This window comes from Gouania willdenowi, chromosome 21 (assembly GCF_900634775.1).
Source record: "Gouania willdenowi chromosome 21, fGouWil2.1, whole genome shotgun sequence".
NCBI classification, from domain to species: domain Eukaryota; kingdom Metazoa; phylum Chordata; class Actinopteri; order Blenniiformes; family Gobiesocidae; genus Gouania; species Gouania willdenowi.
The window spans coordinates 29314224-29335098 of record NC_041064.1 but is presented as its reverse complement, the minus strand read 5'-3'; the positions used below and the strand labels follow the sequence as shown (position 1 = coordinate 29335098).

General features: G+C 37.6%; 1 protein-coding gene across 1 annotated transcript; it reads right to left on the bottom strand.

The window, feature by feature from the left end:
• Window positions 1–4787: 4787 nt before the first annotated feature.
• On the bottom strand, window positions 4788–14620 carry slc40a1 (solute carrier family 40 member 1). Its single transcript, XM_028435917.1, has 8 exons — window positions 14254–14620; window positions 14095–14162; window positions 13481–13640; window positions 13116–13231; window positions 12042–12168; window positions 9767–10012; window positions 8586–9224; window positions 4788–7360 (listed from the first exon to the last, which is right to left on the bottom strand). Exons 1-8 carry the CDS (start codon window positions 14285–14287, stop codon window positions 7044–7046), a joined length of 1707 nt encoding a protein of 568 aa, XP_028291718.1. The 5' UTR covers window positions 14288–14620; the 3' UTR covers window positions 4788–7043.
• Window positions 14621–20875: the final 6255 nt, after the last annotated feature.

Below are 20875 nucleotides of genomic sequence, written 5' to 3'. Positions count from 1 at the left end.
GATCAGCCCATTTTGAATTCTAGTCAGCTGTACTGAAATATTAAGTGTTATTAAAGTATTTTTATGGGGCAATAAGTGCAGTTGTAATAATATTGTGACCTTGTTCATCAGTTCTAGCAGTAAAGGATTACAGATCACAGAGAATCTGCTTAAAAGAAAAACATTGAGCCAAAGATACAGAAGTGAACTTTCTGGTGTTACTTATTGACCAAGGGTTAGATTGAATGCTCTGATTGGTCAAAATTGGCTTTCGGACGTTAGGTTTGACTCGTGGCCCACAGTTTCTCCTGTTTTTAACCCTTTACATGGGAGGAGCTCTTCAGCAACCCACAAATACAGAAATAAGTGACATTTCCTGTTTTATCGTGGGTTGAAATTAATTAATAAAGTTGACCTTTTCTGACAAATGGCATGGACATTCATCCAAATTCTTTATTGTCCTTGCACAACCTGGAGAACAGTCCAATGTGTGTTCTGTGCTATTGGGATAAATTCCAGCACCTTGATATCCTGTACAATAAATGCTAGTTGCTGAGAGCTTAGTGATACTGTCGCTTCCAACATGTTTATTACTCGCGAACTTGTTGAGCCATTTGGAGAAGTTGAGTGGGTTGCTTCATTTGCTCTATTCAACATTTCCCAAGTAGCAAGCAATGTATCATGTCAACCTCAGCAGCGCATGAACCACTTGACCTCCGATGTTGCTGATAAGCTGTACTTTTGAAATCTACTGATGTCCTTTTTTATTGTTTTTGTTTTACACAACACAAAAATGCAACAGAGAGGCAAAAACACAAGAGATATTATTGACAGACACATGTTTATTGTCATTTATGGGATGTTTACATTGTTTATTCTTCTAAGTAACAACATTACTTGCGGTTCTTCACATGCACTTAGGTCTCAAAAATTCAGAAATTTTTACCAACTGTTCTGTGATTATTCATTAGGCACATTTTTAGTTTGATTGGATGAATACTACACAAAAAGATCTGCTATACATTGTTTCTGGTGGACATGCCTGCCCTTAACTTTGGAAAAAAGTTTGTTGGGTTACTAGTAAAAAAAATAATAAACAATAAATGATTTTAAGACACAGAGGTAAGCTACAATGGCCTCATGTAAAGGATTTTCAATGTTTCCGAGTGGTGAAATAACCCCAAAGTTGGGGTCCAAACTAAAAATAAAGTTGCACAAAGAATTTTTTTTATATTCCAAGAAAAAGTAATCTTTATACTATAAATTAGCTCAACGCTGATCAAATTACAAGGAGCTGAGGCATATGCAGTCATTTACTGATAGGACAAACATGTTAGAGCTTGAAACCCCGACAAACCTTTTTGCAATTTTGAGGAGCTGGCCTGTCCACCAGATGGAATGTAGAGCAGATGTTTTTGTATATTCTAAGAGAGTAAGTGGAGCTGTTACTTTACCAAATTTCAGTTTCCTACTGTATGTGGTGTAATTTTTGGGATATTGGAAGCTGAAATTAGAAGAATAATGACGAGCGTAAATCGACGCATGGCGCCCTCAGAAAATTTTTACATATCTCAAAAAGTATTTATCCAAACGAAAAATTTACATTGTGCCTGTTGATATGTAACAATTGGTAAAATAAATCAGAATTTCTTGAGACCAAAGCGTGGGATGTCCTGAAAATATGTTGAAATTACATGGAATGGCCCATATATCAACCATTTACCCCATCATCTTTTTTCCACCTTGCTTTCTGTGAGTCTCTACATATCTTAACATATCTTAACAACTTAGTATGATACAGTTGTCCTATCCTTTTTCTATTTAAACCTCTCCACAGCTCAATCCATGCCCTGTCTGCTAAGTTCTTTGGTCTTCATAATGCTTTTTGTAAAATATGTTCTGAATTTCAAACACAGGTGAGCTTTATCTATATATTATTTTATTTAGACAACTTCAAAACGTCTCAATACAGATTAAACTTCCAATCTGTAATAAGATGTTTTAAAAATACCTTTTTGTAATCATGTGATGTTCCCAGCTACAACTAAATCTTAAATTACCTCTAATTCATATTTTGCAAACAAATCCCACAGTTGTAGATTTCTCACTACCTCTAAATTCTCAAATTCAATCAAACTCCAATGATATTTGCAAGGGCACACTTTTTCCCCCTGCCTATGTGACATGACTGCAGTCATTTTTAATTGGAAACTGTGCAAAAAACTCTTAGTAGTTCTAAAAACCTGCAATTTCCCACAAAGTTTTACTGAATTACACAAAAATTGGTCTCAAAATCAAGGATTTTTTAAGTAATGATGCAGGCATTAATATTTAAAGATCAGCTGTTAATAAATTATCTACTTTATTTATTAGCACTTTTCAAAACCCACATTACAAAGTGTCAACTGTACAAAAAAACAAACAAATGAGGCGAATAGAGACAGATATAACCAAATTACAACATAACATTTAAGAAAATAAGAGAGAAAATAAAATATTAAGCATCTTAGCCAGAGTATATAAACAGTTTAAGAACAATACATAAAAACAAGTTAGATGTCACTTAAAATAAGGGGAGACTCTGATAAAAGTGTGTTTTAAGAAGTGATTTAAACAGAGTCAGCAGACTTGATCTCCTCGGGCAGTTCATTCCTTTGGTGTTTAGTTTGAAACAGAGAGCAGAACTCTCCCCGAGGATCTCAAGCTCAAGCTGTGAGGTAAAATGGGTCATGGCCTTTTAGGGTAATCAATAAAATCATAAAAACAATCCTAAAACATACTGGAAGCCAGTGTCCAGACGCTAATACAGGGGTACGTGAGAGCGGGGAGACCTGGGGAACCCCTTGTTGCTTTGAAATGGTAAAAATGAGCATTGCTCATCTGACCACATATTTAGTTGGTCTGTGAAGGTAAGAACTACATGAATAAAGTAGTGACGTTTATTTCCAAAAAAGCATTTTTCACTCTTGAAAGGGAATTTAGTCGATCATAACTTTCATGAGAATTGTGTTTAGATTTGAATGGATTATTTTAAATTTGTTTGTCCATCAATTGTGGTATATATGAGCTACAACATGAGGTAATAAACCTAGCATAAAAGTGCACCATTTTAATAAGTTGAGCCGGTGGGTCGGTGCTCAACTTACTCTATATGCTTAATATAGATTATATAAACTCACTCTAGAGTGAATCAATAAATAACTTACTCTATACACTTAATAAGTGTATTTTGACTGTAGCTATATGTTTTAAATATTACATCAAGATTTTGTGTTTGTAGGGATACGGCTCAATTTACCCCTCTCCTTTGGTCACAGGATAAGTTGTGCCACAAGAACACTTTTTTGACAGTAAACTGTTTCTATGAAGAGATGCACAATATTCAGAAATATATGCGGATAAATTAGTTAGCCTTGATGTAGTGATCCAAAATAATAAAAATGGCTCATCTTACACCACTCTTCCCTAAAATGTTCGTATTTCTTGGTCCAAGGTAAAAGTCTGGCAGCTGAGTTCTAGAAAATTTGCAGTCGGTTTATGGAATTCTGGTTCATCCAGGTAAAAAGACTGTTACAGTAATTTAAACAAAATGAGATAAAAGCATGTAAAATTGTCAGCGTATTATGGAAATGGTGGTCAAAACAGTTCTGTATTTATTCAGATTACTGTCAAACTAGACGCTGAGGTTCTCAACCACAGATTTGATGTTATATAAAAGTGAACTGGCTAATGTAAGAGAGTGTTTTATACTATTTTATGATGTGATAAAAATAATTGAATAAATTAACTCCGCATACCAGGTTGACGAGATTTTAATTAATGCATAAAAATGGAAGGAAACACCATGTCTGTGCCCCATACAGTAGGTAACATGTATAAAAGAAACAAAATTGGTCCCAAGATCGACATCTGAGGCACACCATACTTTAAGGAAGAGAATAAGGACAGGTAGCTGTTTGCTGAAACACAAACCCTGTCTAAGTTATAAATACGATGAGAACTATCTTCAAACTGTTCCAGGTACCCCGACCCACTGTCTCAATCTGTCCAAAGGATACTTTGGTCATATGGTCCAGCAGTGTATACCTTCATCGGAGGCCATTGACAGATCATTTGTCACTCTAAGCAGTGACGTCTCAGTGTTGTGATTTCTTCCAAACCCAGATTGGAATTTTTCAAAAATATTGCTGTTTTCCAGTGTAGCTATCTTTTTTTCTCTGAAAGATTTTTGACATAAAATGCAATTTTGAAATGGGCTTGGAATTTTGTGGGGGGGTGTCCAGTTCACAAACAAGCAGATTTCAAAGTATCAGGGACACATCCAAAGGCTCTGTATTTGGCTACTGGAAGAAAAAAAAAATGTTTGACACCTCTGATTTATAAGAATGTGGGGAAGAACTGATCACTGCAGTGGTACGTGTGGTACCCCACATAGCAGCAGATAAAACACACACAAGAAACTGTTTTTTATTTTTGCTTTATTCGAGACTTCATACCAGTAGCTCCAACATATTTAGTCAGCGGAGTGTGATTTTTTTTTACTGATTTCTATTAAAATGCTTTCATGAATCAAACTACAATAACACTGATATATATACGTATATATGTATTTATGTGTGTGTATATATTAATGTCCTCATTGTCTGATGAACCAATATAATTACAGGATAAAATGCAAAATGTATTGTTAACAAATCTTCAGAAATCCCGATTTGACACAATGATAATACAAAGTATATAAAAACATGTAGAAAAAACTTTCAGACACAGCATTACAATAGTACACAAAATTGATTTTTTTTCTTTTCTTTTTTTTTTTTTTTACACATTTCAAACTTTAAAATGATGTACTCATATCAAATATTATGTGCATGAGTTTATGGCTGTGGGTGAAGTTGCTAAATGAGCAGACTGAGCACCAACACCTGCACACAGACAGAAGCTCTGTGTTCTGGCTGATTCTCCTTCCAAAACCAACAGCTCACCAGTGGAAGCTTGGCTAGACCAGCTAGCTAGACCAGAGGGGCAGCTGGGGCCTGTCTGGACTCTACCACCCCCACCACCACCACTAACTAGGCTCATTTCTAAAAAAGGCTTCAGAAACTTCTGTGGTTAGGGGATCACTTTGGAAAGCATTTTGGGTGACGTGTGAATGTTGAGGTAAAGTATTTGGGTGGTATCTCCACAAGGACCTTATGTTGGCTGCTGTTGCCAGAAATATTTAGAGGCTGCTGATGAGCCTGTTTTCAGGTAGGTCAGTGGCCACGAAATACTGGAATATATTTTCTGCTACAAGTTTTTGTGGATTTTATGGAGGAAAAAAACCATATTAATCATTATATATATATCTATCAAATAGGACATGCTTAGTACTGTAGGGTCGAAAACCAACAGCTGTCATTTTGGTTTCAACTCTGGACACATCCAATGACATAACCACAGAAACTCCAATAGTAAACCAGAACTCATCTGTAAAAAAACTATCAAAAATTGGTCAAGTGTGAGATGTGGAGACAGTTCTTTCTTGCCTTTTGTTTGAAAATATGCTAATGCCTGTGTAGTTTCCATCTAACCAACATAAGATGTCTAAAACTCCATCATAACACATTTAAACTGTCACTGACCAAGATTCTATTGTCTTTTCTCTCAAAGCAACAAAGGCTTGAGTCTGTTTCACTCTTTAGCTGAAATCAGTGGGGCCTTTGACTTGAGTAAACTGCTACCATGCTAGGAGCCTGAAGAGCAAAAGGATCAGGACCTGATATCAGGTGAACTGTTCCAACTGAGAGGTTTCTGACTTTCTGATAAGACGATAGCTCCTGAAGCTGATGATGTTTCTCTTGGTGGATGTGTGACAATGAGTTTTTAAAATTAAAAAACAAAAAACAAAAACACAATGTGAGCCCGAAAACCAGTATCTGCCAGCTAGAACTGTGTAGAGCGAGAGTGGGGGAGAGTTTTCAAGGAGTCAGGACTTCAACCTTGTGCAAAGAATCCTGTGCCGAGACATCATTCGTTTAAAGTGCCTGAACAACGACAATCATGATCAAAATCACAAAAGAAAAACATTAAAACAACACAGAGCTACAAAAGACATCAGTGTTACAATCAGCTAGAAGAGAACTACCGATACATGCGCATACATTATGACTGGGCTGAGAACTTTGACTGCATGAGGAGACACAATAAGATGTCTCCCCCTGGGTGTAGAATTCAGCTCTATCTGTAAGCTTGGAATACTTCCACCAGGTGTAAAGATACGTTTATTAAATGCTTCAAACAGACTGAGTTCATTCCTTTCCCTCCCTTTCATGACCTGTATGGACTTTGGTAGCAGAGCTGTTGATAAGAATGCATAGGATTTCATTTGTTTTGGCACAAACTGCAATACTGATGATGCAACGATTATGAAAACCACAATCTGCATTTGTGAATAAATGCAGGCTATGAGCGCAGGTTAAAGAGCAGCATTCCCAGCTTTGTTAAATATAAAGTATCTGTCTCCTACTTTCATCATGACCCTCCCTGTCACACAGGTATCTGTTTGTGACAGCACCACATGAGTCAGTGACACACAGAGGGGGGGTCAGAGTCAGACAATCACCTCCCATAGCTTTAGCTTCTGGGTCTGCATCTCGGAGATACTTCTCTATTGCTTTGCCTTATTGTTAGTTAAAGCAAGTTCCATAACTCTGCTTAGAGTTAAGCCAACACAACAATGTTTTACGGTGAATATCCAGAGTTTTTAACGTGTAACGGCGGCTCAAGCATAGATGTAGTAGATCAATGTTTGATGCTACATGTACATGTTAAAGTTCACAGAATCACAGAACAATAAGCAGCCTTCTCTGAGTTTCTATGGTTGGAATTAGCTGTTTATCTCTTTCCGCTTCCGCAATATTGCTTAAGTATAGCTTTGCACAGCATGTTAGGTTTCCACTGCCTGGTTAGCATTAGCATTCTGTCACCTACAAGCAACAATGTTAGTGTTAGCAATGCTGTTAGTGAGATAAATAGAGAGTGGGGGAGGGTAAAGCGTAAGCAGTAAGTACCCTTCAGCAGTGTTAGACTGTAGTAGGATGGGAGGGGCTGTCCGCCATCTCTTCCTTCTGTTCGGGTGAGCAGCAGAAGAAGAGGCGGATGCCAAGGCTCTTGTAGGCAAACCAAAAGTACATCATGTGTCCACTGGCAACGAAAGATACCGAGATGATGACCAACAGGCCAAAAGCCTCTGGGTTGGGTGCCAGAATCACCATAATGAAGTGCAGAAGGTCTAAGAGGTAATTCATGGAGTTCTGGACACCGTTGATCACGCCTCGCTCTGACTCAATCACATTCTCCTGGATGAGCTGAGTCACCGTCAGGTCAAAGGACCACAGGCCTGTGGAGCACAGAGAGATCAACAGTCACGTCCGCTGGGATTTTTACAGCTACATTAAACGCTCTCAGATTTTAGCGGCAGGTGGAAAATATCTCGATCATTATTGGCATCAAAGGTTGCAGATATGGCTTTGACATTGGTGACTGAGCTGAAGACTTATGTGACATCCTAAGTCCAACCTGTGAACCTGCCTCACTCACTGTCAGGATGTTAGAGCTTTTATAAACCCAGTAAAGGAAGTAAAAATGCCAATACAGCTGGGATTTCTGCACACTCCATTTTCTGGATCAGGGGTGTTAAATTCATTTTAGTTCAGGGGCCAAATATGGAGCAGTTTGATCTCAAGTCTGCCACAGGTTTTATGCAGGAAAACGAGTAATTTCAACATTATTGTGCTCTAGTTTGCACTTTTACATGTACATAAAATACAAAATATGTAAGAAACCAACAATATCCATGCCATAAGTGACAGATGATAGTCCCACCAGAATCTTTACTTTAAATTTCCTAGATTTTGTGACCAGTTTCTATTTATTTAAGGGAAATAAGTCATGATTTGGGGCGCACAGTGGCTTAGTGGTTAGCACGTTGGCCTCATAGCAAAAAGGTCCTGGGTTTAAGCCCTAGGGTGGACACTTGGGTCCTTTCTGTATGGAGTTTGCATGTTTCATGTTTGTTTTAGGTTTCATCCGGGTACTCCGGCTTCCTCCCACAATCCAAAAACATGACTGTTAGGTTGATTAGCGTCTCTAAAATGCCAGTAGGAGTGAATGGGAGCGTCAGCGGTTCTTTGTCTGTACGTTGCCCTGCGATGGACTGGCGCCCTGTCTAGGGTGTACCCCCGCCCAGCACCTAGTGTGATCCGGAGATAGGCACCGGCAGACCCCTGTGACCCTGAAATAGGACAAAGCTGGTCTAAAAATGGATGAATGGATGTCATAGTTTGAGGAAAATTGAAGAATTTAGTAAGAATTTTGAGTTTTTTCAACTGTTTAATATTAGAAACGACTGCAATCATGCCATATAAGCACCTGGAAAACTGTGAGCCCCTGCAAATATTGTTGCATTTCATTCACACAAAAATCTAAAAAATAAATCAAATAAAGCCAAACAAGTCATTAATCATTAGCTGCTGTACTTTTCCCCAAATCTAGGTAAAAGTGTAGCTCTTTGTTATGTACCATAATAATATTTATCACCTCCTCAGAGGAATGGCTTTACTCACCAACTCTTGCTGCGATGACGCCAGCAAACAGCAGGCTCACAGACATGTAGGAGGGCAAAGGTGGCAGCTCCTCAGCCGGTGCTGCCATGGTGGCATTCCCACTGGTCAGAATGCTGGTTAGGCTGTGGTCAGCCTCAGGTAGGGTCGCCTCTCCTACCAGGTGAGTGTAAAGGTCCTTGAAGGGGGAGACGCTCAGGTCGAAGGGGCTACCAGGAGCGAAGACTGACGCCACGCACAGCAGGAGGCAAGAGAACTGAGCCACACCAGAGATGAAGCCTGTGCGGATCAGGCCGCACTTCTTACGGATCCAGGTGAAAGCAACGGTGCCAAAGATGCCGGAAATGGCCGAGGCCCCCATTAGCAGGCTGAGAACAGAGCCATTTAGGCCCTGTGTGTAAGCGAAGCCTGTGGTGATGCAGTCAAAGCCCAGCACCGTCATGTAGAGGAAGGCCAACGACATGCCGGCAAAGAAGATCTTCTGGTTGTAGTACGCCATCCAGCCAGCCTTAAAGGTACGGAACGGTTCCTTCACCTGATCAAAACACCTGGGCTGTGTTGGAGAGTCAGCCTTGGGCACCTCTGAGCTGTCATTCATCAGGGGCTGAGACGATTCCTCGGGATTCTGGCCATTCTCAGGATCTGGGAAAGAGAGCAAAGGAGGAAACGCCATCAGATTAGAACACGTGTCAAACTCAAGGACTGGGGGCCAAATCCAGCCCTTATGAGCATCCAATTCGGCTCGCTGGAGAAAGTGAAAGTGACAGAGAAAATATGAATCATTGTGTAAATTAGCAAATAATTCAATTGTAAATTGTTGTCCAAAGAACTCTGAATTTTTTCTCTAATTATTCCACAAAATCTCCCCAAATTGAATAAAAATTGGTTAAAAAATTAAAAATAAACCAAAAAAAAAATTTAAATATCCATCACTTATTGTATTGATGTTGTTGATGCATTCCATACTTTGTCTATTTCATAACTGGAAGTGAAAACTTGGGCACATTAATGTGGAAATTGTTAATTTTCCCGCCTAAAACCTGCTGCCCACTTGTGAGCGAACTGGTCCGTATTTGGCCCTTGAACTAAAATGAGTTTGACACCCCTGGATTAGAGTAACTACAATCACAGCATGGTCAAATCAAAACAGAGTTCTTTCTTTCCAACAACAAGATTCCTGTCACCTTTTGGAGGGCTGAGCTGTTTTAGCTCCTGCTGTTCCTCCTTCTGTCCAGCTTTCACTGCCAACGCCGGGGTCTTTTGGTACACCTTCCACAGCAGTGCGTACTCCACACACATAGAAAGCAGATTCCAGCCAGAGATGAAGCCACAGCCAATGAAGTGAGAGCCAAAAGCCATAATCTGACCCACTAACATGGGGGCCAGAATGTTGGTCAACTGGTCTATAATCCGAACTGTGGCATTCATGTCTGTGAGACCGAGGAATAGATGCAGATGTAATGTTAGTGTTACCAGTTATTAGGAGAGATAAACAGACATTACTGTATTATACTGTCAACACTATTAACAACAAGTTATTTTAGGTCACAATTCTTTCTTCAGGACAATAAAATTCCTTAAAAAGGTATTAAAGTATTAGGAACCTAAGATAGATAGATAGCTTTTAATTGTCATTGTACAAGACAAGTCATACAACAAAATTTTAGCAGCTCGGGATATTTCTAAACACATATTTATCATCGCTGAGAGGCACTAATAATTTAACCTTCATTAATCACCTTAGTGGAATTACTGCAACAGATTAAAGGTCGCAAGTCAAATGTGGTTCCTCTGATCATCTAATTCAGCCTGTGGGACAAATGAGCTCAAAGTGAAAGTAAAAACATGAATTATTAGGTGAATAGTGAATAAGTGGATGCTTTATAGCTTAGTAAACTAATTGATTTTGTATGCACCATTTAAATGTATAAATGTTTACAGTACCGTAAAATAATGTTGAATATTTCTTTCTGAAATATTTCTTCCAGTATTCATGGCTCTCAAGTTTTCCAAAAATATTTTACCAAATTTCTGTCACTTAGTTTTGAACCACTAAGATCTATTCAAGACTATTAAAGTGCTAAAATGAGTGGGCCTTTCCAGTGTACTAGTGTAACAGAATCTGACACTGTGCCACAGTTAGTAGCAAAAACGTGTCACAAGGAATGAAAGCTGTGTCCATAACTTATCTATCATATAGCATCGTACAATGGCGCAATTGCCTTTGACACCCATTTTGCAATATTTTTTTTAAAATAACAATGCATCAGCTATTTAACTTACCATTAAACAATTAAGTGCTACCATGTTTAATTATAAGATTATAATTTAAATGTGCAGACACATTTATTAAAAGTGATGTACAACAGAAGGTGCTAGGGTTTAGGGACTTGCTTAACGTTCCATAGTAATAGCGAAGGTTGTATTTTAAACGTTAAAATAAAATAGGCTATATTTCCAAAACAGTTAAATTTTTTCATGACTGAAAAATTGGTTTTTCAAAATCCATAACTTTTCCAGGAATTTCATGACCGTGGGGACCCTGAGTATTGGCCTACATGAGATATTATTAGATTGCATGTGACCCCTGAACTAAAATGGGTTTGGCACCTCTGTTGTTCAACTTCAAAGGATTTCCTCAAAATTCCCCTTGTAATAATGAAGACGTGCCTTTAGTAAGAGCTGTTATTCTAACAACCTGTGACCAATGAGATGCTCCAAGCTCAGTAAAAGTCTGACACAGAGAGTTAAGGTTTTAAAATGATTAAAATTCCACAGTAAGGATAATGTACAAGTAACTAAACCCAAAAACAAATGTATTTGAAGTTATGCTGATTGATCCAAGCCCAACTCTTGACATTTTAATCATAGTATTAAAATTTGGCATTTTTTGTTGTAAAAATTTAAGAGTGACTGCCCTCTATGGGTTGAAACCCAGCTATTACTATCAAATTTTGCTAATGGCTAAAAATGGTTGTTTGTGCCATTTTTGGTGCTTCTTAAGACACTGTTGGACCCACCGCTCATATATATATATACTGTATATATATATATATATATATATATATATATATATATATATATATATACACTTGTGGACTGGCAATCCTCTGGAAATTTGTGTTGAGGAGGTTGGATAGAGATAATTGTGAATACAGAAGTGTGAGTATTGAGTATGTGGAGCACCGCACATAATGAAGGCACTTTTTTAATTTCCCACCCCGAGTGGCACTTCAGCCAAAACCCAGCGTTTAGTTACTTTTTAAGTTCAAAGTGGTGCCAGTGTTTGGCAGCACATGAAAGACATAAAACAATCCCTGGAAAACTGAAGGGAAAGTGAAAACTGAGTATAAGCCTAAAGCCGCGGTCCAAAGTCTCCTTTACATTACAGTTATGATAAGAGTCATGTGAGTCCTACATTGGATGATAAGCAGGCAGAGAGGAAGACGGACCACTGACCTGCCAACTTGCTGCTGTCCTGACCTGCCACAACCACCACCCAGTCCCTCTGGATGGTGATGGACATTGCTGTGCTGGCCAGGTTGGCAATGTTGGCGATGGTGATAACCAAAATATAGCAGGTGGTCTGTAGGGGGGGCAAAGGGTCCGTTTGTTTCAGAAAGGTTTTGAATTGTTTTGTTCCACATCATCAACACATGATCACTTTACAGACTTCCACAGCCTAAAAACGTTCAAGTACATAAGGTTTTGGAAAAGATATAAAGAATAGGACACTGAAATACACTGCTGTTGTATTCATGGTTATTTAAGGAAAAAACAACATGAGTTTGAGCCACTTCTATCTTTAATACTGGCCCAACATTGTAGGTGAGACATTTTTTTTTCTAAATCCATTCACAGAAAATAAAATACTCAAAGCAAATAAAAGTGTCTTGTTGTCTTGGTTTGCTGTGTACATTGTAACCCAGCTGCTCAGGTCAGCTGAAAGGCTTCAACTGGCCAGGCTACATTTCTCACACTCTCTCCTGTCATGTGACTGGCCTGGAAGAACCTGCTGACTGCACAATACACAACCTGACACCCAATCTCCCACCCAGCTAGCCTCAACATCAACCTCGCTCCAGCTGGAGAAATATAGACCCATTTACCATGGAAACCTTAAGTATGGCTTTTGGCTTTAAACCAAAAACAACCAATCCAACCAGTATACCAATGGGAACCATCCAGTCTGAAAGTTGGCATGTAGACTGCTTGGGCTGCAGCACTGGGTCAAGGTTTTTTTTCAATTGCAGAAAGGAAGTATGGTATGTGTTAAGTGGCCTAGCACGAAATGTGTATAAAAAAAGTCCTCTGTGTCCATTATCACACATTTCTAAAGCAATAATTTCTTCATTTAAAAGTAACTCCTATTCACTTCAAATGAAGAATGAAAATTTAGGTGTGACACTATTTACTTCTCAGGGAAAGCTAATCAGCTGTAGTGAGAGGCACGTAGTAGCTGAAACCCTGGGGTCATTAGGTTTGGAGGGGGGTTGGGGGCAGAGAAACAGCAGACAGCAGAGAAGATCTTACCAGAATCCACCCATTGTAAAGCTCCCCAAGCTGTTCTTTGAACTGGAAAACGACCATCAGGAGGATCCCGCATAGGATGACACAACTGTTCTGTACCAGCAGTGAAGTCTGGGCCACTGTGGAAAGATCACAACCAACATTAGAGAGGAAAAAACAAGCAGTGGCTACAAATCCCTGTCTATTGCTTTATTAGAGAAAATCCACAATCCTGAATTAATTTCAAAATCCCTATATCAATATACTGGTATCTTTGCTAAACTGTATAGGATAGACATTCCAAAATGAGTGTGTAAAACTAGTACCATAAGCATTTCTTCAGAGAAAAAGCATCTGCCATGGAGACAAAAAGATGTGTCTTTCTTTACCTTTGAGCCTGGGGTTTTTGTCCACCCAGTCTCCAATGATGGCTCCAAGCAAAAGAACTGAACCAGCAACCACCAACCCGTACACGGCTGTGAGCAGCAGGCTGTTCCCGTAAAGCTCCACCAGGAAAACAGCCACGGCAAAGTTCCACATTCGATCACCCTGTGTATCCACATTGAGATTATTTACAGGCTGGGAAGATGCTTAATGGCAAGTATAAATAATAAGATCCCTCTCAGGTTTAATGGATTACAGAACTAAATGTTTTTCATTCAATCATTTAATTTTTGACACTTTTCACCAATAAACAGGACATTGCAATTGTTGTTGCACTTGTTGCAATGACAAATAAAGTTCTATTCTATTGTAGCCATAAGCAGCTGGCACCAGAACAGATACCTTAATACTAAGATAATAATAATAATAATAATTATAGATAATAATAATAATTATTATTATTATATTGTTTTTACAATTTTCTGGGCAATGCTATTGACCTATTTTGGTTATTGTGCCGTTGTCACTTTTGTTGATCACTTTGAAACTAATCCTGTGTCATATTAATATCTAATATTGATAATCTGCATTTTTAACATGGTTTTAGAGTATTACTTACCCATGTAGACAGAGCATGTCCCATGTAGATTAGAAATTTGGCGGATGTAAAGAAGTCCGTGATCGATTCTGAAATTAACATGTAATATGTTAATTAATCATTTATATATTTCAGGGCATAGCCCATGCATTATTTCGCATGTAATGAAACTCCTTTTACCGCAGCATGTCTTCTTACGTCCAGAATTATCCATTTCAAAGCAGTCCAAATAGAAAAACTAAGCAGATAAATAAGTATTTTGTTAGCTAAACGCTAGCAGCTCTATTGTATTGTGAAGGAGATGGACCAAGGCTGGTGCTGTCCACACACAAAACAAAGGACGGCACGGTGTTTCTACGCTTTCCTCCTTTCCAAACTTAGCTAACACTGTAGCTGAAGTTGGAAAGAATATATTTAATAACCTAGAGAGTGGTGCAACGACCGAAATGACGGCCAAGAAAGCCTGGAGCGGCAGTGCTCGGTGCTCCGTTTGACGCCGAGCTCCTCTCTGCTGCTCTGTGTTTACGTCCCGCCTCTGTTATAGTCCGAATGTCACGTGACCAGCCGTATTTACATGGGGGCCCCACCACGCGCGGTCCTCCCACCGCGGGCTCGAGCGTTTGACGTGCCTTTGTTTCCCTCTGACAATGTGATCTACAGCCCTGACCCACACACACAGAGGATGAGTTTAGTCTGAAAGGCTCGGTCATCATCATGTTTACCTCTCAGCAGTGATAAACCTCCTCCACACTCACACTCCAGCACCAGGGTTAGAGTCAATTACATTTTTCAATTACAATTACGTCTTTAATTATTATCCATGTTTAATTGCAACTCAATTATGATTACGTTGACTGGCATATTAACACTAAAAATATTATTTTCCCCCCAAAAGTCAATTTGAATTACGTTCTGAATTGCTAAAGTTCAAATACAATAAATTACAATTACTAAGCTTTTAATTAATAAGCCCATAAAACATAACATAAACATAAACATAAAAACTATTATCTATCATCTAATTTAGTCATCATCTCTTGGTTACCTTGTTGTATTATAATAATAATAATAATAATAATAATAATAATAATAATAATAATAATAATAATAATAGCTTAGAATTATATAGCGCTTTTTTCAAGGAGAATAAATAATTGTAAATGAATAATGACAGCTCACATCAGTCATACCGGTGGTGATAAGCTACAATATGGCCACAGCTGCCCTGGGGCATACTGACAAAAGCATGGCTGCCATTTCTCACCTACGGCCCCTCTGACCACCACCAACATTCATGCACAATTCATACCCATTCTTACGAGGCAATGTGGGTGAAGTGCCCTGCCCAAGGACACAATGACAATGACTTGGATAGAGCGGGATTCGAACAACCAACCCTTTGGTAATTTGATGACCCACTCATATTTTTGGTCTAGGCGTCAGAGCCTTTTTTCTGTCAGTATAACCCATAGATTTTTTTATTTTTTTTTAAACGGTGAAATGATTCTGAAGAGAAGTGACAGGTAGTGGGAAAAGTTGATCTGAAACATATTTTAATAATTGTTAACCACTTATGTGTAAACAACAGAACTGTTTAACTGTTCGGTTGTTAAACAGAACAATACAGCATTTTGTTGTTGAAAAAAAATGCTGTGATTTGTTTCATATTTTCTGAAAGAAAATATGAAACAAAATATGGCATTACTTATTATAATTCTCCAAGTCACCTGCATTTGCATTAGCAAATAGGAATACTATAATAAAATATTTGCTCTTTAATTTAAAATCTAAAAGGTGCTTGAATTTATCCGGACAGTATGTCAACACAAGGCAGGACAAATGTATCTGTATGGTGCATCTCATACACAAAGCATTTCAATGTGCTTTACATGATTAAAAAGTGCAACAGAAAACATTTAAGAGTTTAAAATCAGCAGTAAAAACAATAAGTCAACAATAACGTCATTAAAAATCAGAATAATTCATCATAGACAATAAAACTGAGAGACTTTGTATTCTTAAGATGTATTTTCAAGCTTTTAATTAAAAGTAGCATTGAATAAATTTTAAAATATAAACAATTCCCTCGACTATATAGTTTTAACTTCCATTTAAGGAATAAGAGTGTCTGTAAAACAAACCAGTTAAGGACCACTGGTTTATGCCCATGTATGGGACTGATTACTAAGGTGCCTCAGCATATTTTGTGATCAATTCATAGTAAATTACATTTATAAGTAATAAAAAAAATGGCCAAAAATTTGAGAATTTGTTCTTCTTCCAAACCGCAGAGCTTAATAAATATGAACCATGATGTCAAAGATCTGTCTGTGTATTGGTTTGCATGTTTTGCCTGAATGTAGTTGAGTATAGTGGATGTAGATCAGTGAGTAGAAGTAAATAGTTACTTGATTGATTGATTAATTCATATACTATATTCTGTATACGTCTTTATTCTGCACAGGTTTGCCTTAAGATCAACCAATGGAAGGAAAGCCATTTGAGTGCAGCTTATGGGGCTTTGACCAATGTTGTGTGGGAAACAAATATGGGGCCTGACCTCAGCCTGTAAGACAATTATTGATTTGATTACATTCATGTAGTCTGGCACTACACCTTTACAGTGCCACTCAGCCTCTGAAACTAATATTATATTATAGTATTTTAACTACTGAACTGAAGAGACATATGTTATATGTATAAAGAACTGTAACACTGGCACAGACTCCCCTCTCATCTTGACAAGGGTCAAACTAAAACAGAATAAATCAATAAGTGATCCTCAGCTGCTTGACTGATGAATGTCACCTTTATAGACACTTGTTAAAACTGTTCTTTCCATAAAGTAAATGGCATATACTGCGTTCGTTAACAGCACTGTTATGTTCACCAATCTGTCATAAAAAATCAAGAAGAGGGCTGTCAGTTCTTCTGCCTCCATGAAGGGGTCAATGTTAAGCTCTTTATATTTATGCTCATGCTTACTTCAAATCATTAACAAAATAGGTGTTCATTTTGATCCTCGGATGAATCTATTTCCAATTAGTTATTAGGTATGTGTAATTATGGTCAAATATGATGCTCAGTTACAGTATGTGCCAACAAAGGTAAGATCTCATTATCTTTGGTAATATTGCCTCCATTGCCAGGAACCAAACTAGAAATATCTGATTTATATACATAAGTACCAAGTGTAATTGTTTTAACAATACCTTTCTACTTCTACCCCAAACCAGTATAAATGGTTGTAACAACGATGGTTTATATGATAGAACAGTCTAACTGGGTCAGCTTTACTCCAAAACTGTGTCCCTAAAGTAAACATGACTACGTGTTGTTGGTAGATGAACAAATAAAGATAACATTCCACCTCAAAGGAGGAAGCATTTAAACCATGTTTAGCATACCAAATACCCCTCAACCAAAGGAGATTTATTTTTTGGGAGTGAAGCTCAGCGTGGCTAAAGAGCACAGCAACAGTGATAGAGGCTTTAACCATTGGTTAAAGGTTAACAGAACATTTCCTGAGATCTGAGCTTACATTATAAAACTATCAAACATATTGTAAAGTGGCTCACATTCCTTAACCCAGCAATCCTAAGACCAGGTGCAGTGGAGTTGATCATTAAACAGAAGAAAATATGGCACACATTTGGATGACTTGCATTTGTCTGCTTATGTCAACACAGCAGAATTAGAGCAGTAATTACAGGGTGCATAGATGAGAGCTCCCTCTCCCACATCCATAAAAAGTAATAAACACTCAGTGAGCACATGGACATGTTTCCTTTACCTGCACCAGGAATGAGGCTGATTTTTATTCTGAGTGGTATTTCCTTTGTCTCATCAATTAAACTTCAACTTTCATGTCAAGCTGTTTGTGAGCTTTATTAGACTGTAATTAACAAATACTTTCACAGGCCTGCTATGTTGTCTAGCACTGTGCAATGCATGCCATTAGTAGCTTGCCTTGTTGTGCATTTCATTTGTGTCACCAAGGTTGTTTAACTCTAACTTACGATGTGAAGCTGCATAACAGAGAGCAGGAAGGCCTCAAATCAGGAAGCAGGATGATACCAAACACCCAAACTCTACAAGTGACCTTTGCAGTTCCAGTGTTGTTTTAAAGGTTTAAGGAACAAAACAAAAATGCACTCCATCTTGTTTCTAATGTGCCTTTGGCACAAAGGTACAAAGGTCTCAAACGTTCCAAATCCACTATGTCCAGTCCAAACCCCTTGACCTTTAGTAAAACATGGCACTTTTGTATAGCTCGCCTGCTTCCATTGTGTGAGTTTATCCTTCAGAAACTATACTCTCAGAACTCTTTGAGTCCCACCATTTCAATCTTAACACATTAAGCTTCCATCATCAAATGCAAGAAAAACCTTGTTGTCCCAACATGCTTTATTCAGTACGGTATCTAGTTTTGTTTTCCTTTAACATCATTTACTATAAACAGGGTTAATGTGCTTCATATTAGGAAAGGTTGTCTGTCCAGGAGCAGAAACAAATCCTTTTGTCAACATAAAGGCTCAAATCTCATACCATCCCCCTCCCTATTGCTATAGTAACAGAAGGGGTAAGAAAAACCTGTCAGTCAAATTCACTCAAGCCCATATGTTCAAATAGGATTGAATATTGAGAAATACGGTGGCTGGGATAAAGCTTATAGCACACTTTCAAAGCTAGTTTGCTTCTGTGGCCTAAAATCATCAAAACCCAAACTGATACACATGCTTAAAAAAAGTTAGTTTGTCTTATAATGCTTGAATAGCTGGAGAGAGAAAACCTTTGTAGTTTGAATCTCCATAGTTACCAGCATTTGAACAAAGTAAAAAACAATAAATAAGAAAGAAATATTTAATGTCAAAAGTAGTTGTTCAAGCTGACTTTGACATGCAGTTCAAAACACACTATTGTACTGTGTCACTGTAAGAAATATACTTTTGTTCTGTGTAACAAGAAAGTTTACACAACACAACACTTTACACAACATTCAGCTGTAAATATATAAAAGCATGTATTGCTTCATTCATTGAATAATATATCACATGAATTTGATATTGAATTTATATATGGTTTGATATCAATCAATCAATCAATCAATCAATCTTTTATTTGTATAGCGCCAAATCATAACCAATGGTATCTCAAGACACTTTACAGTAGAGCAGTCTTAAGGACGGACTCTTCATTTTATGGATACACACATATGCATATATACGTATATACACATACATATGTATCCCACACCCAAAATGAATTCATCATGGCGGCAAGGAAAACCTTCTGTTAAGCAGCAGGATATAAGGGAGGAGGCTTTCTTTAATTTTTAAGCCATCCTTTGCACCATAATTTATCAAAACACCCTTTTGTTAAGGCAATTTCTATTTTGGTCAGACCTGCTGCAGGAGGCTCATGATGAACCCAATACTTAAAAGGAATCTTATTACAGTCAAAGGGAAAGACCAGAAATTTGGGGCCTACAGTTATAATAAATAAGTATAGTATAATATTTAAATATCTGAAGTGAAGAACATTTGTTTCTCTTTTTCTTCTTTTCCTTCCGGCCTCTGTTAACACATTTCCATCTCTCTGCCTCACCAAACTGTATAAATCAGTTTCTTTATCCTTACTATCCAACATTATCAACATCAATCAACATTCGTTTTCACAACGAGTTAAAGATTTACTTACATTAGTCAAGATCACGATACATTAAAGATATAATCTTAAGTCATGCACACACTGCCAATGAAATAATGAGATCACACACTTGGCAAATCCTAAAAATTGTCCCATAAAACTGCATTGAATTTCTCAGTTGTGAGATATGATAGTGATGACTAATTTTGCAGATCATTCCAGGAAGACAGGATGAATATTTATTCATTCATTCATCTTTTAACCTGCTTGTTCCTGGGATGGAATATTTCACCTTTTTACCTGACATAGTTCAGATTCTCAAGACCTATATGTATGATGTCTTCAGGGCACAGTCCATACCAGCAAATGTTTCTTACATGTAAAAACACAAAAACATAGCAAACAAAGTACCGGTAGTATTAATGTTTGTTATTATTATTACTAATATTTATATTTTTCATGTTAAAACATAAAAAACTATACTTAATTTCCCACTATTTAGAATAAGGCTGGCTTTATTGTAACTCTCATCTTGATTGTTGTATACAACAACGGCAGGGTTCACTGGATTACCATGTATGGTTTTGGGCACAGTTTTAGGAAACACCTGAAACAGGACTCTAGTCTGTCATAGTGTTAGCAGGGATCCACAACCTGGGGGAACTGGCAAGATTTCATTAAATAACCCTCCACACTGTAGCAGCGCTAACTTATCATATGGATGGATGGATGGATGGATGGATGGATGGATGGATGATACTGTTCAATCAGTTTTAGGACTAAATTAGGGTATGTCACTTCAATTGAACATAAATAAGCACAGGATATTATATATACACTCAACCATTCTTTGAACCTTTTACAATTTGGTATGGGATAGAGCAGTTATTACCAATCAGGGGTACACATACCCCTAGGGACACTCAAACTCATTACAGGGGTACTCAGAAATTATAATTAATTAATTTCAAAACAATAAAAAACATTCCCAGTTCCTTTTTATTTTTTAAATTTAAATTAAATTTAGTTATTTTATTTATTTATTCACTTGACTGTGAACAGTATAACTAAAAAACGAATAGAAAAATTTTGATGGAATTTTCAGGAAATATCTGAAATGGGATAATGAACACGTGATTAGATTTTTTGGGTT

Excerpts from the sequence above, each read along its gene's own strand:
- slc40a1 (XM_028435917.1), bottom strand. The coding sequence starts at position 14,287 with ATGGATAATTCTGGACGTAAGAAGACATGCTGCG. Across the intron at positions 14,163-14,253 it reads ACGTAAGAAGACATGCTGCG|AATCGATCACGGACTTCTTT; the intron begins GTAAAAGGAGTT and ends TGTTAATTTCAG. Across the intron at positions 13,641-14,094 it reads GACATGCTCTGTCTACATGG|GGTGATCGAATGTGGAACTT; the intron begins GTAAGTAATACT and ends GTGGATACACAG.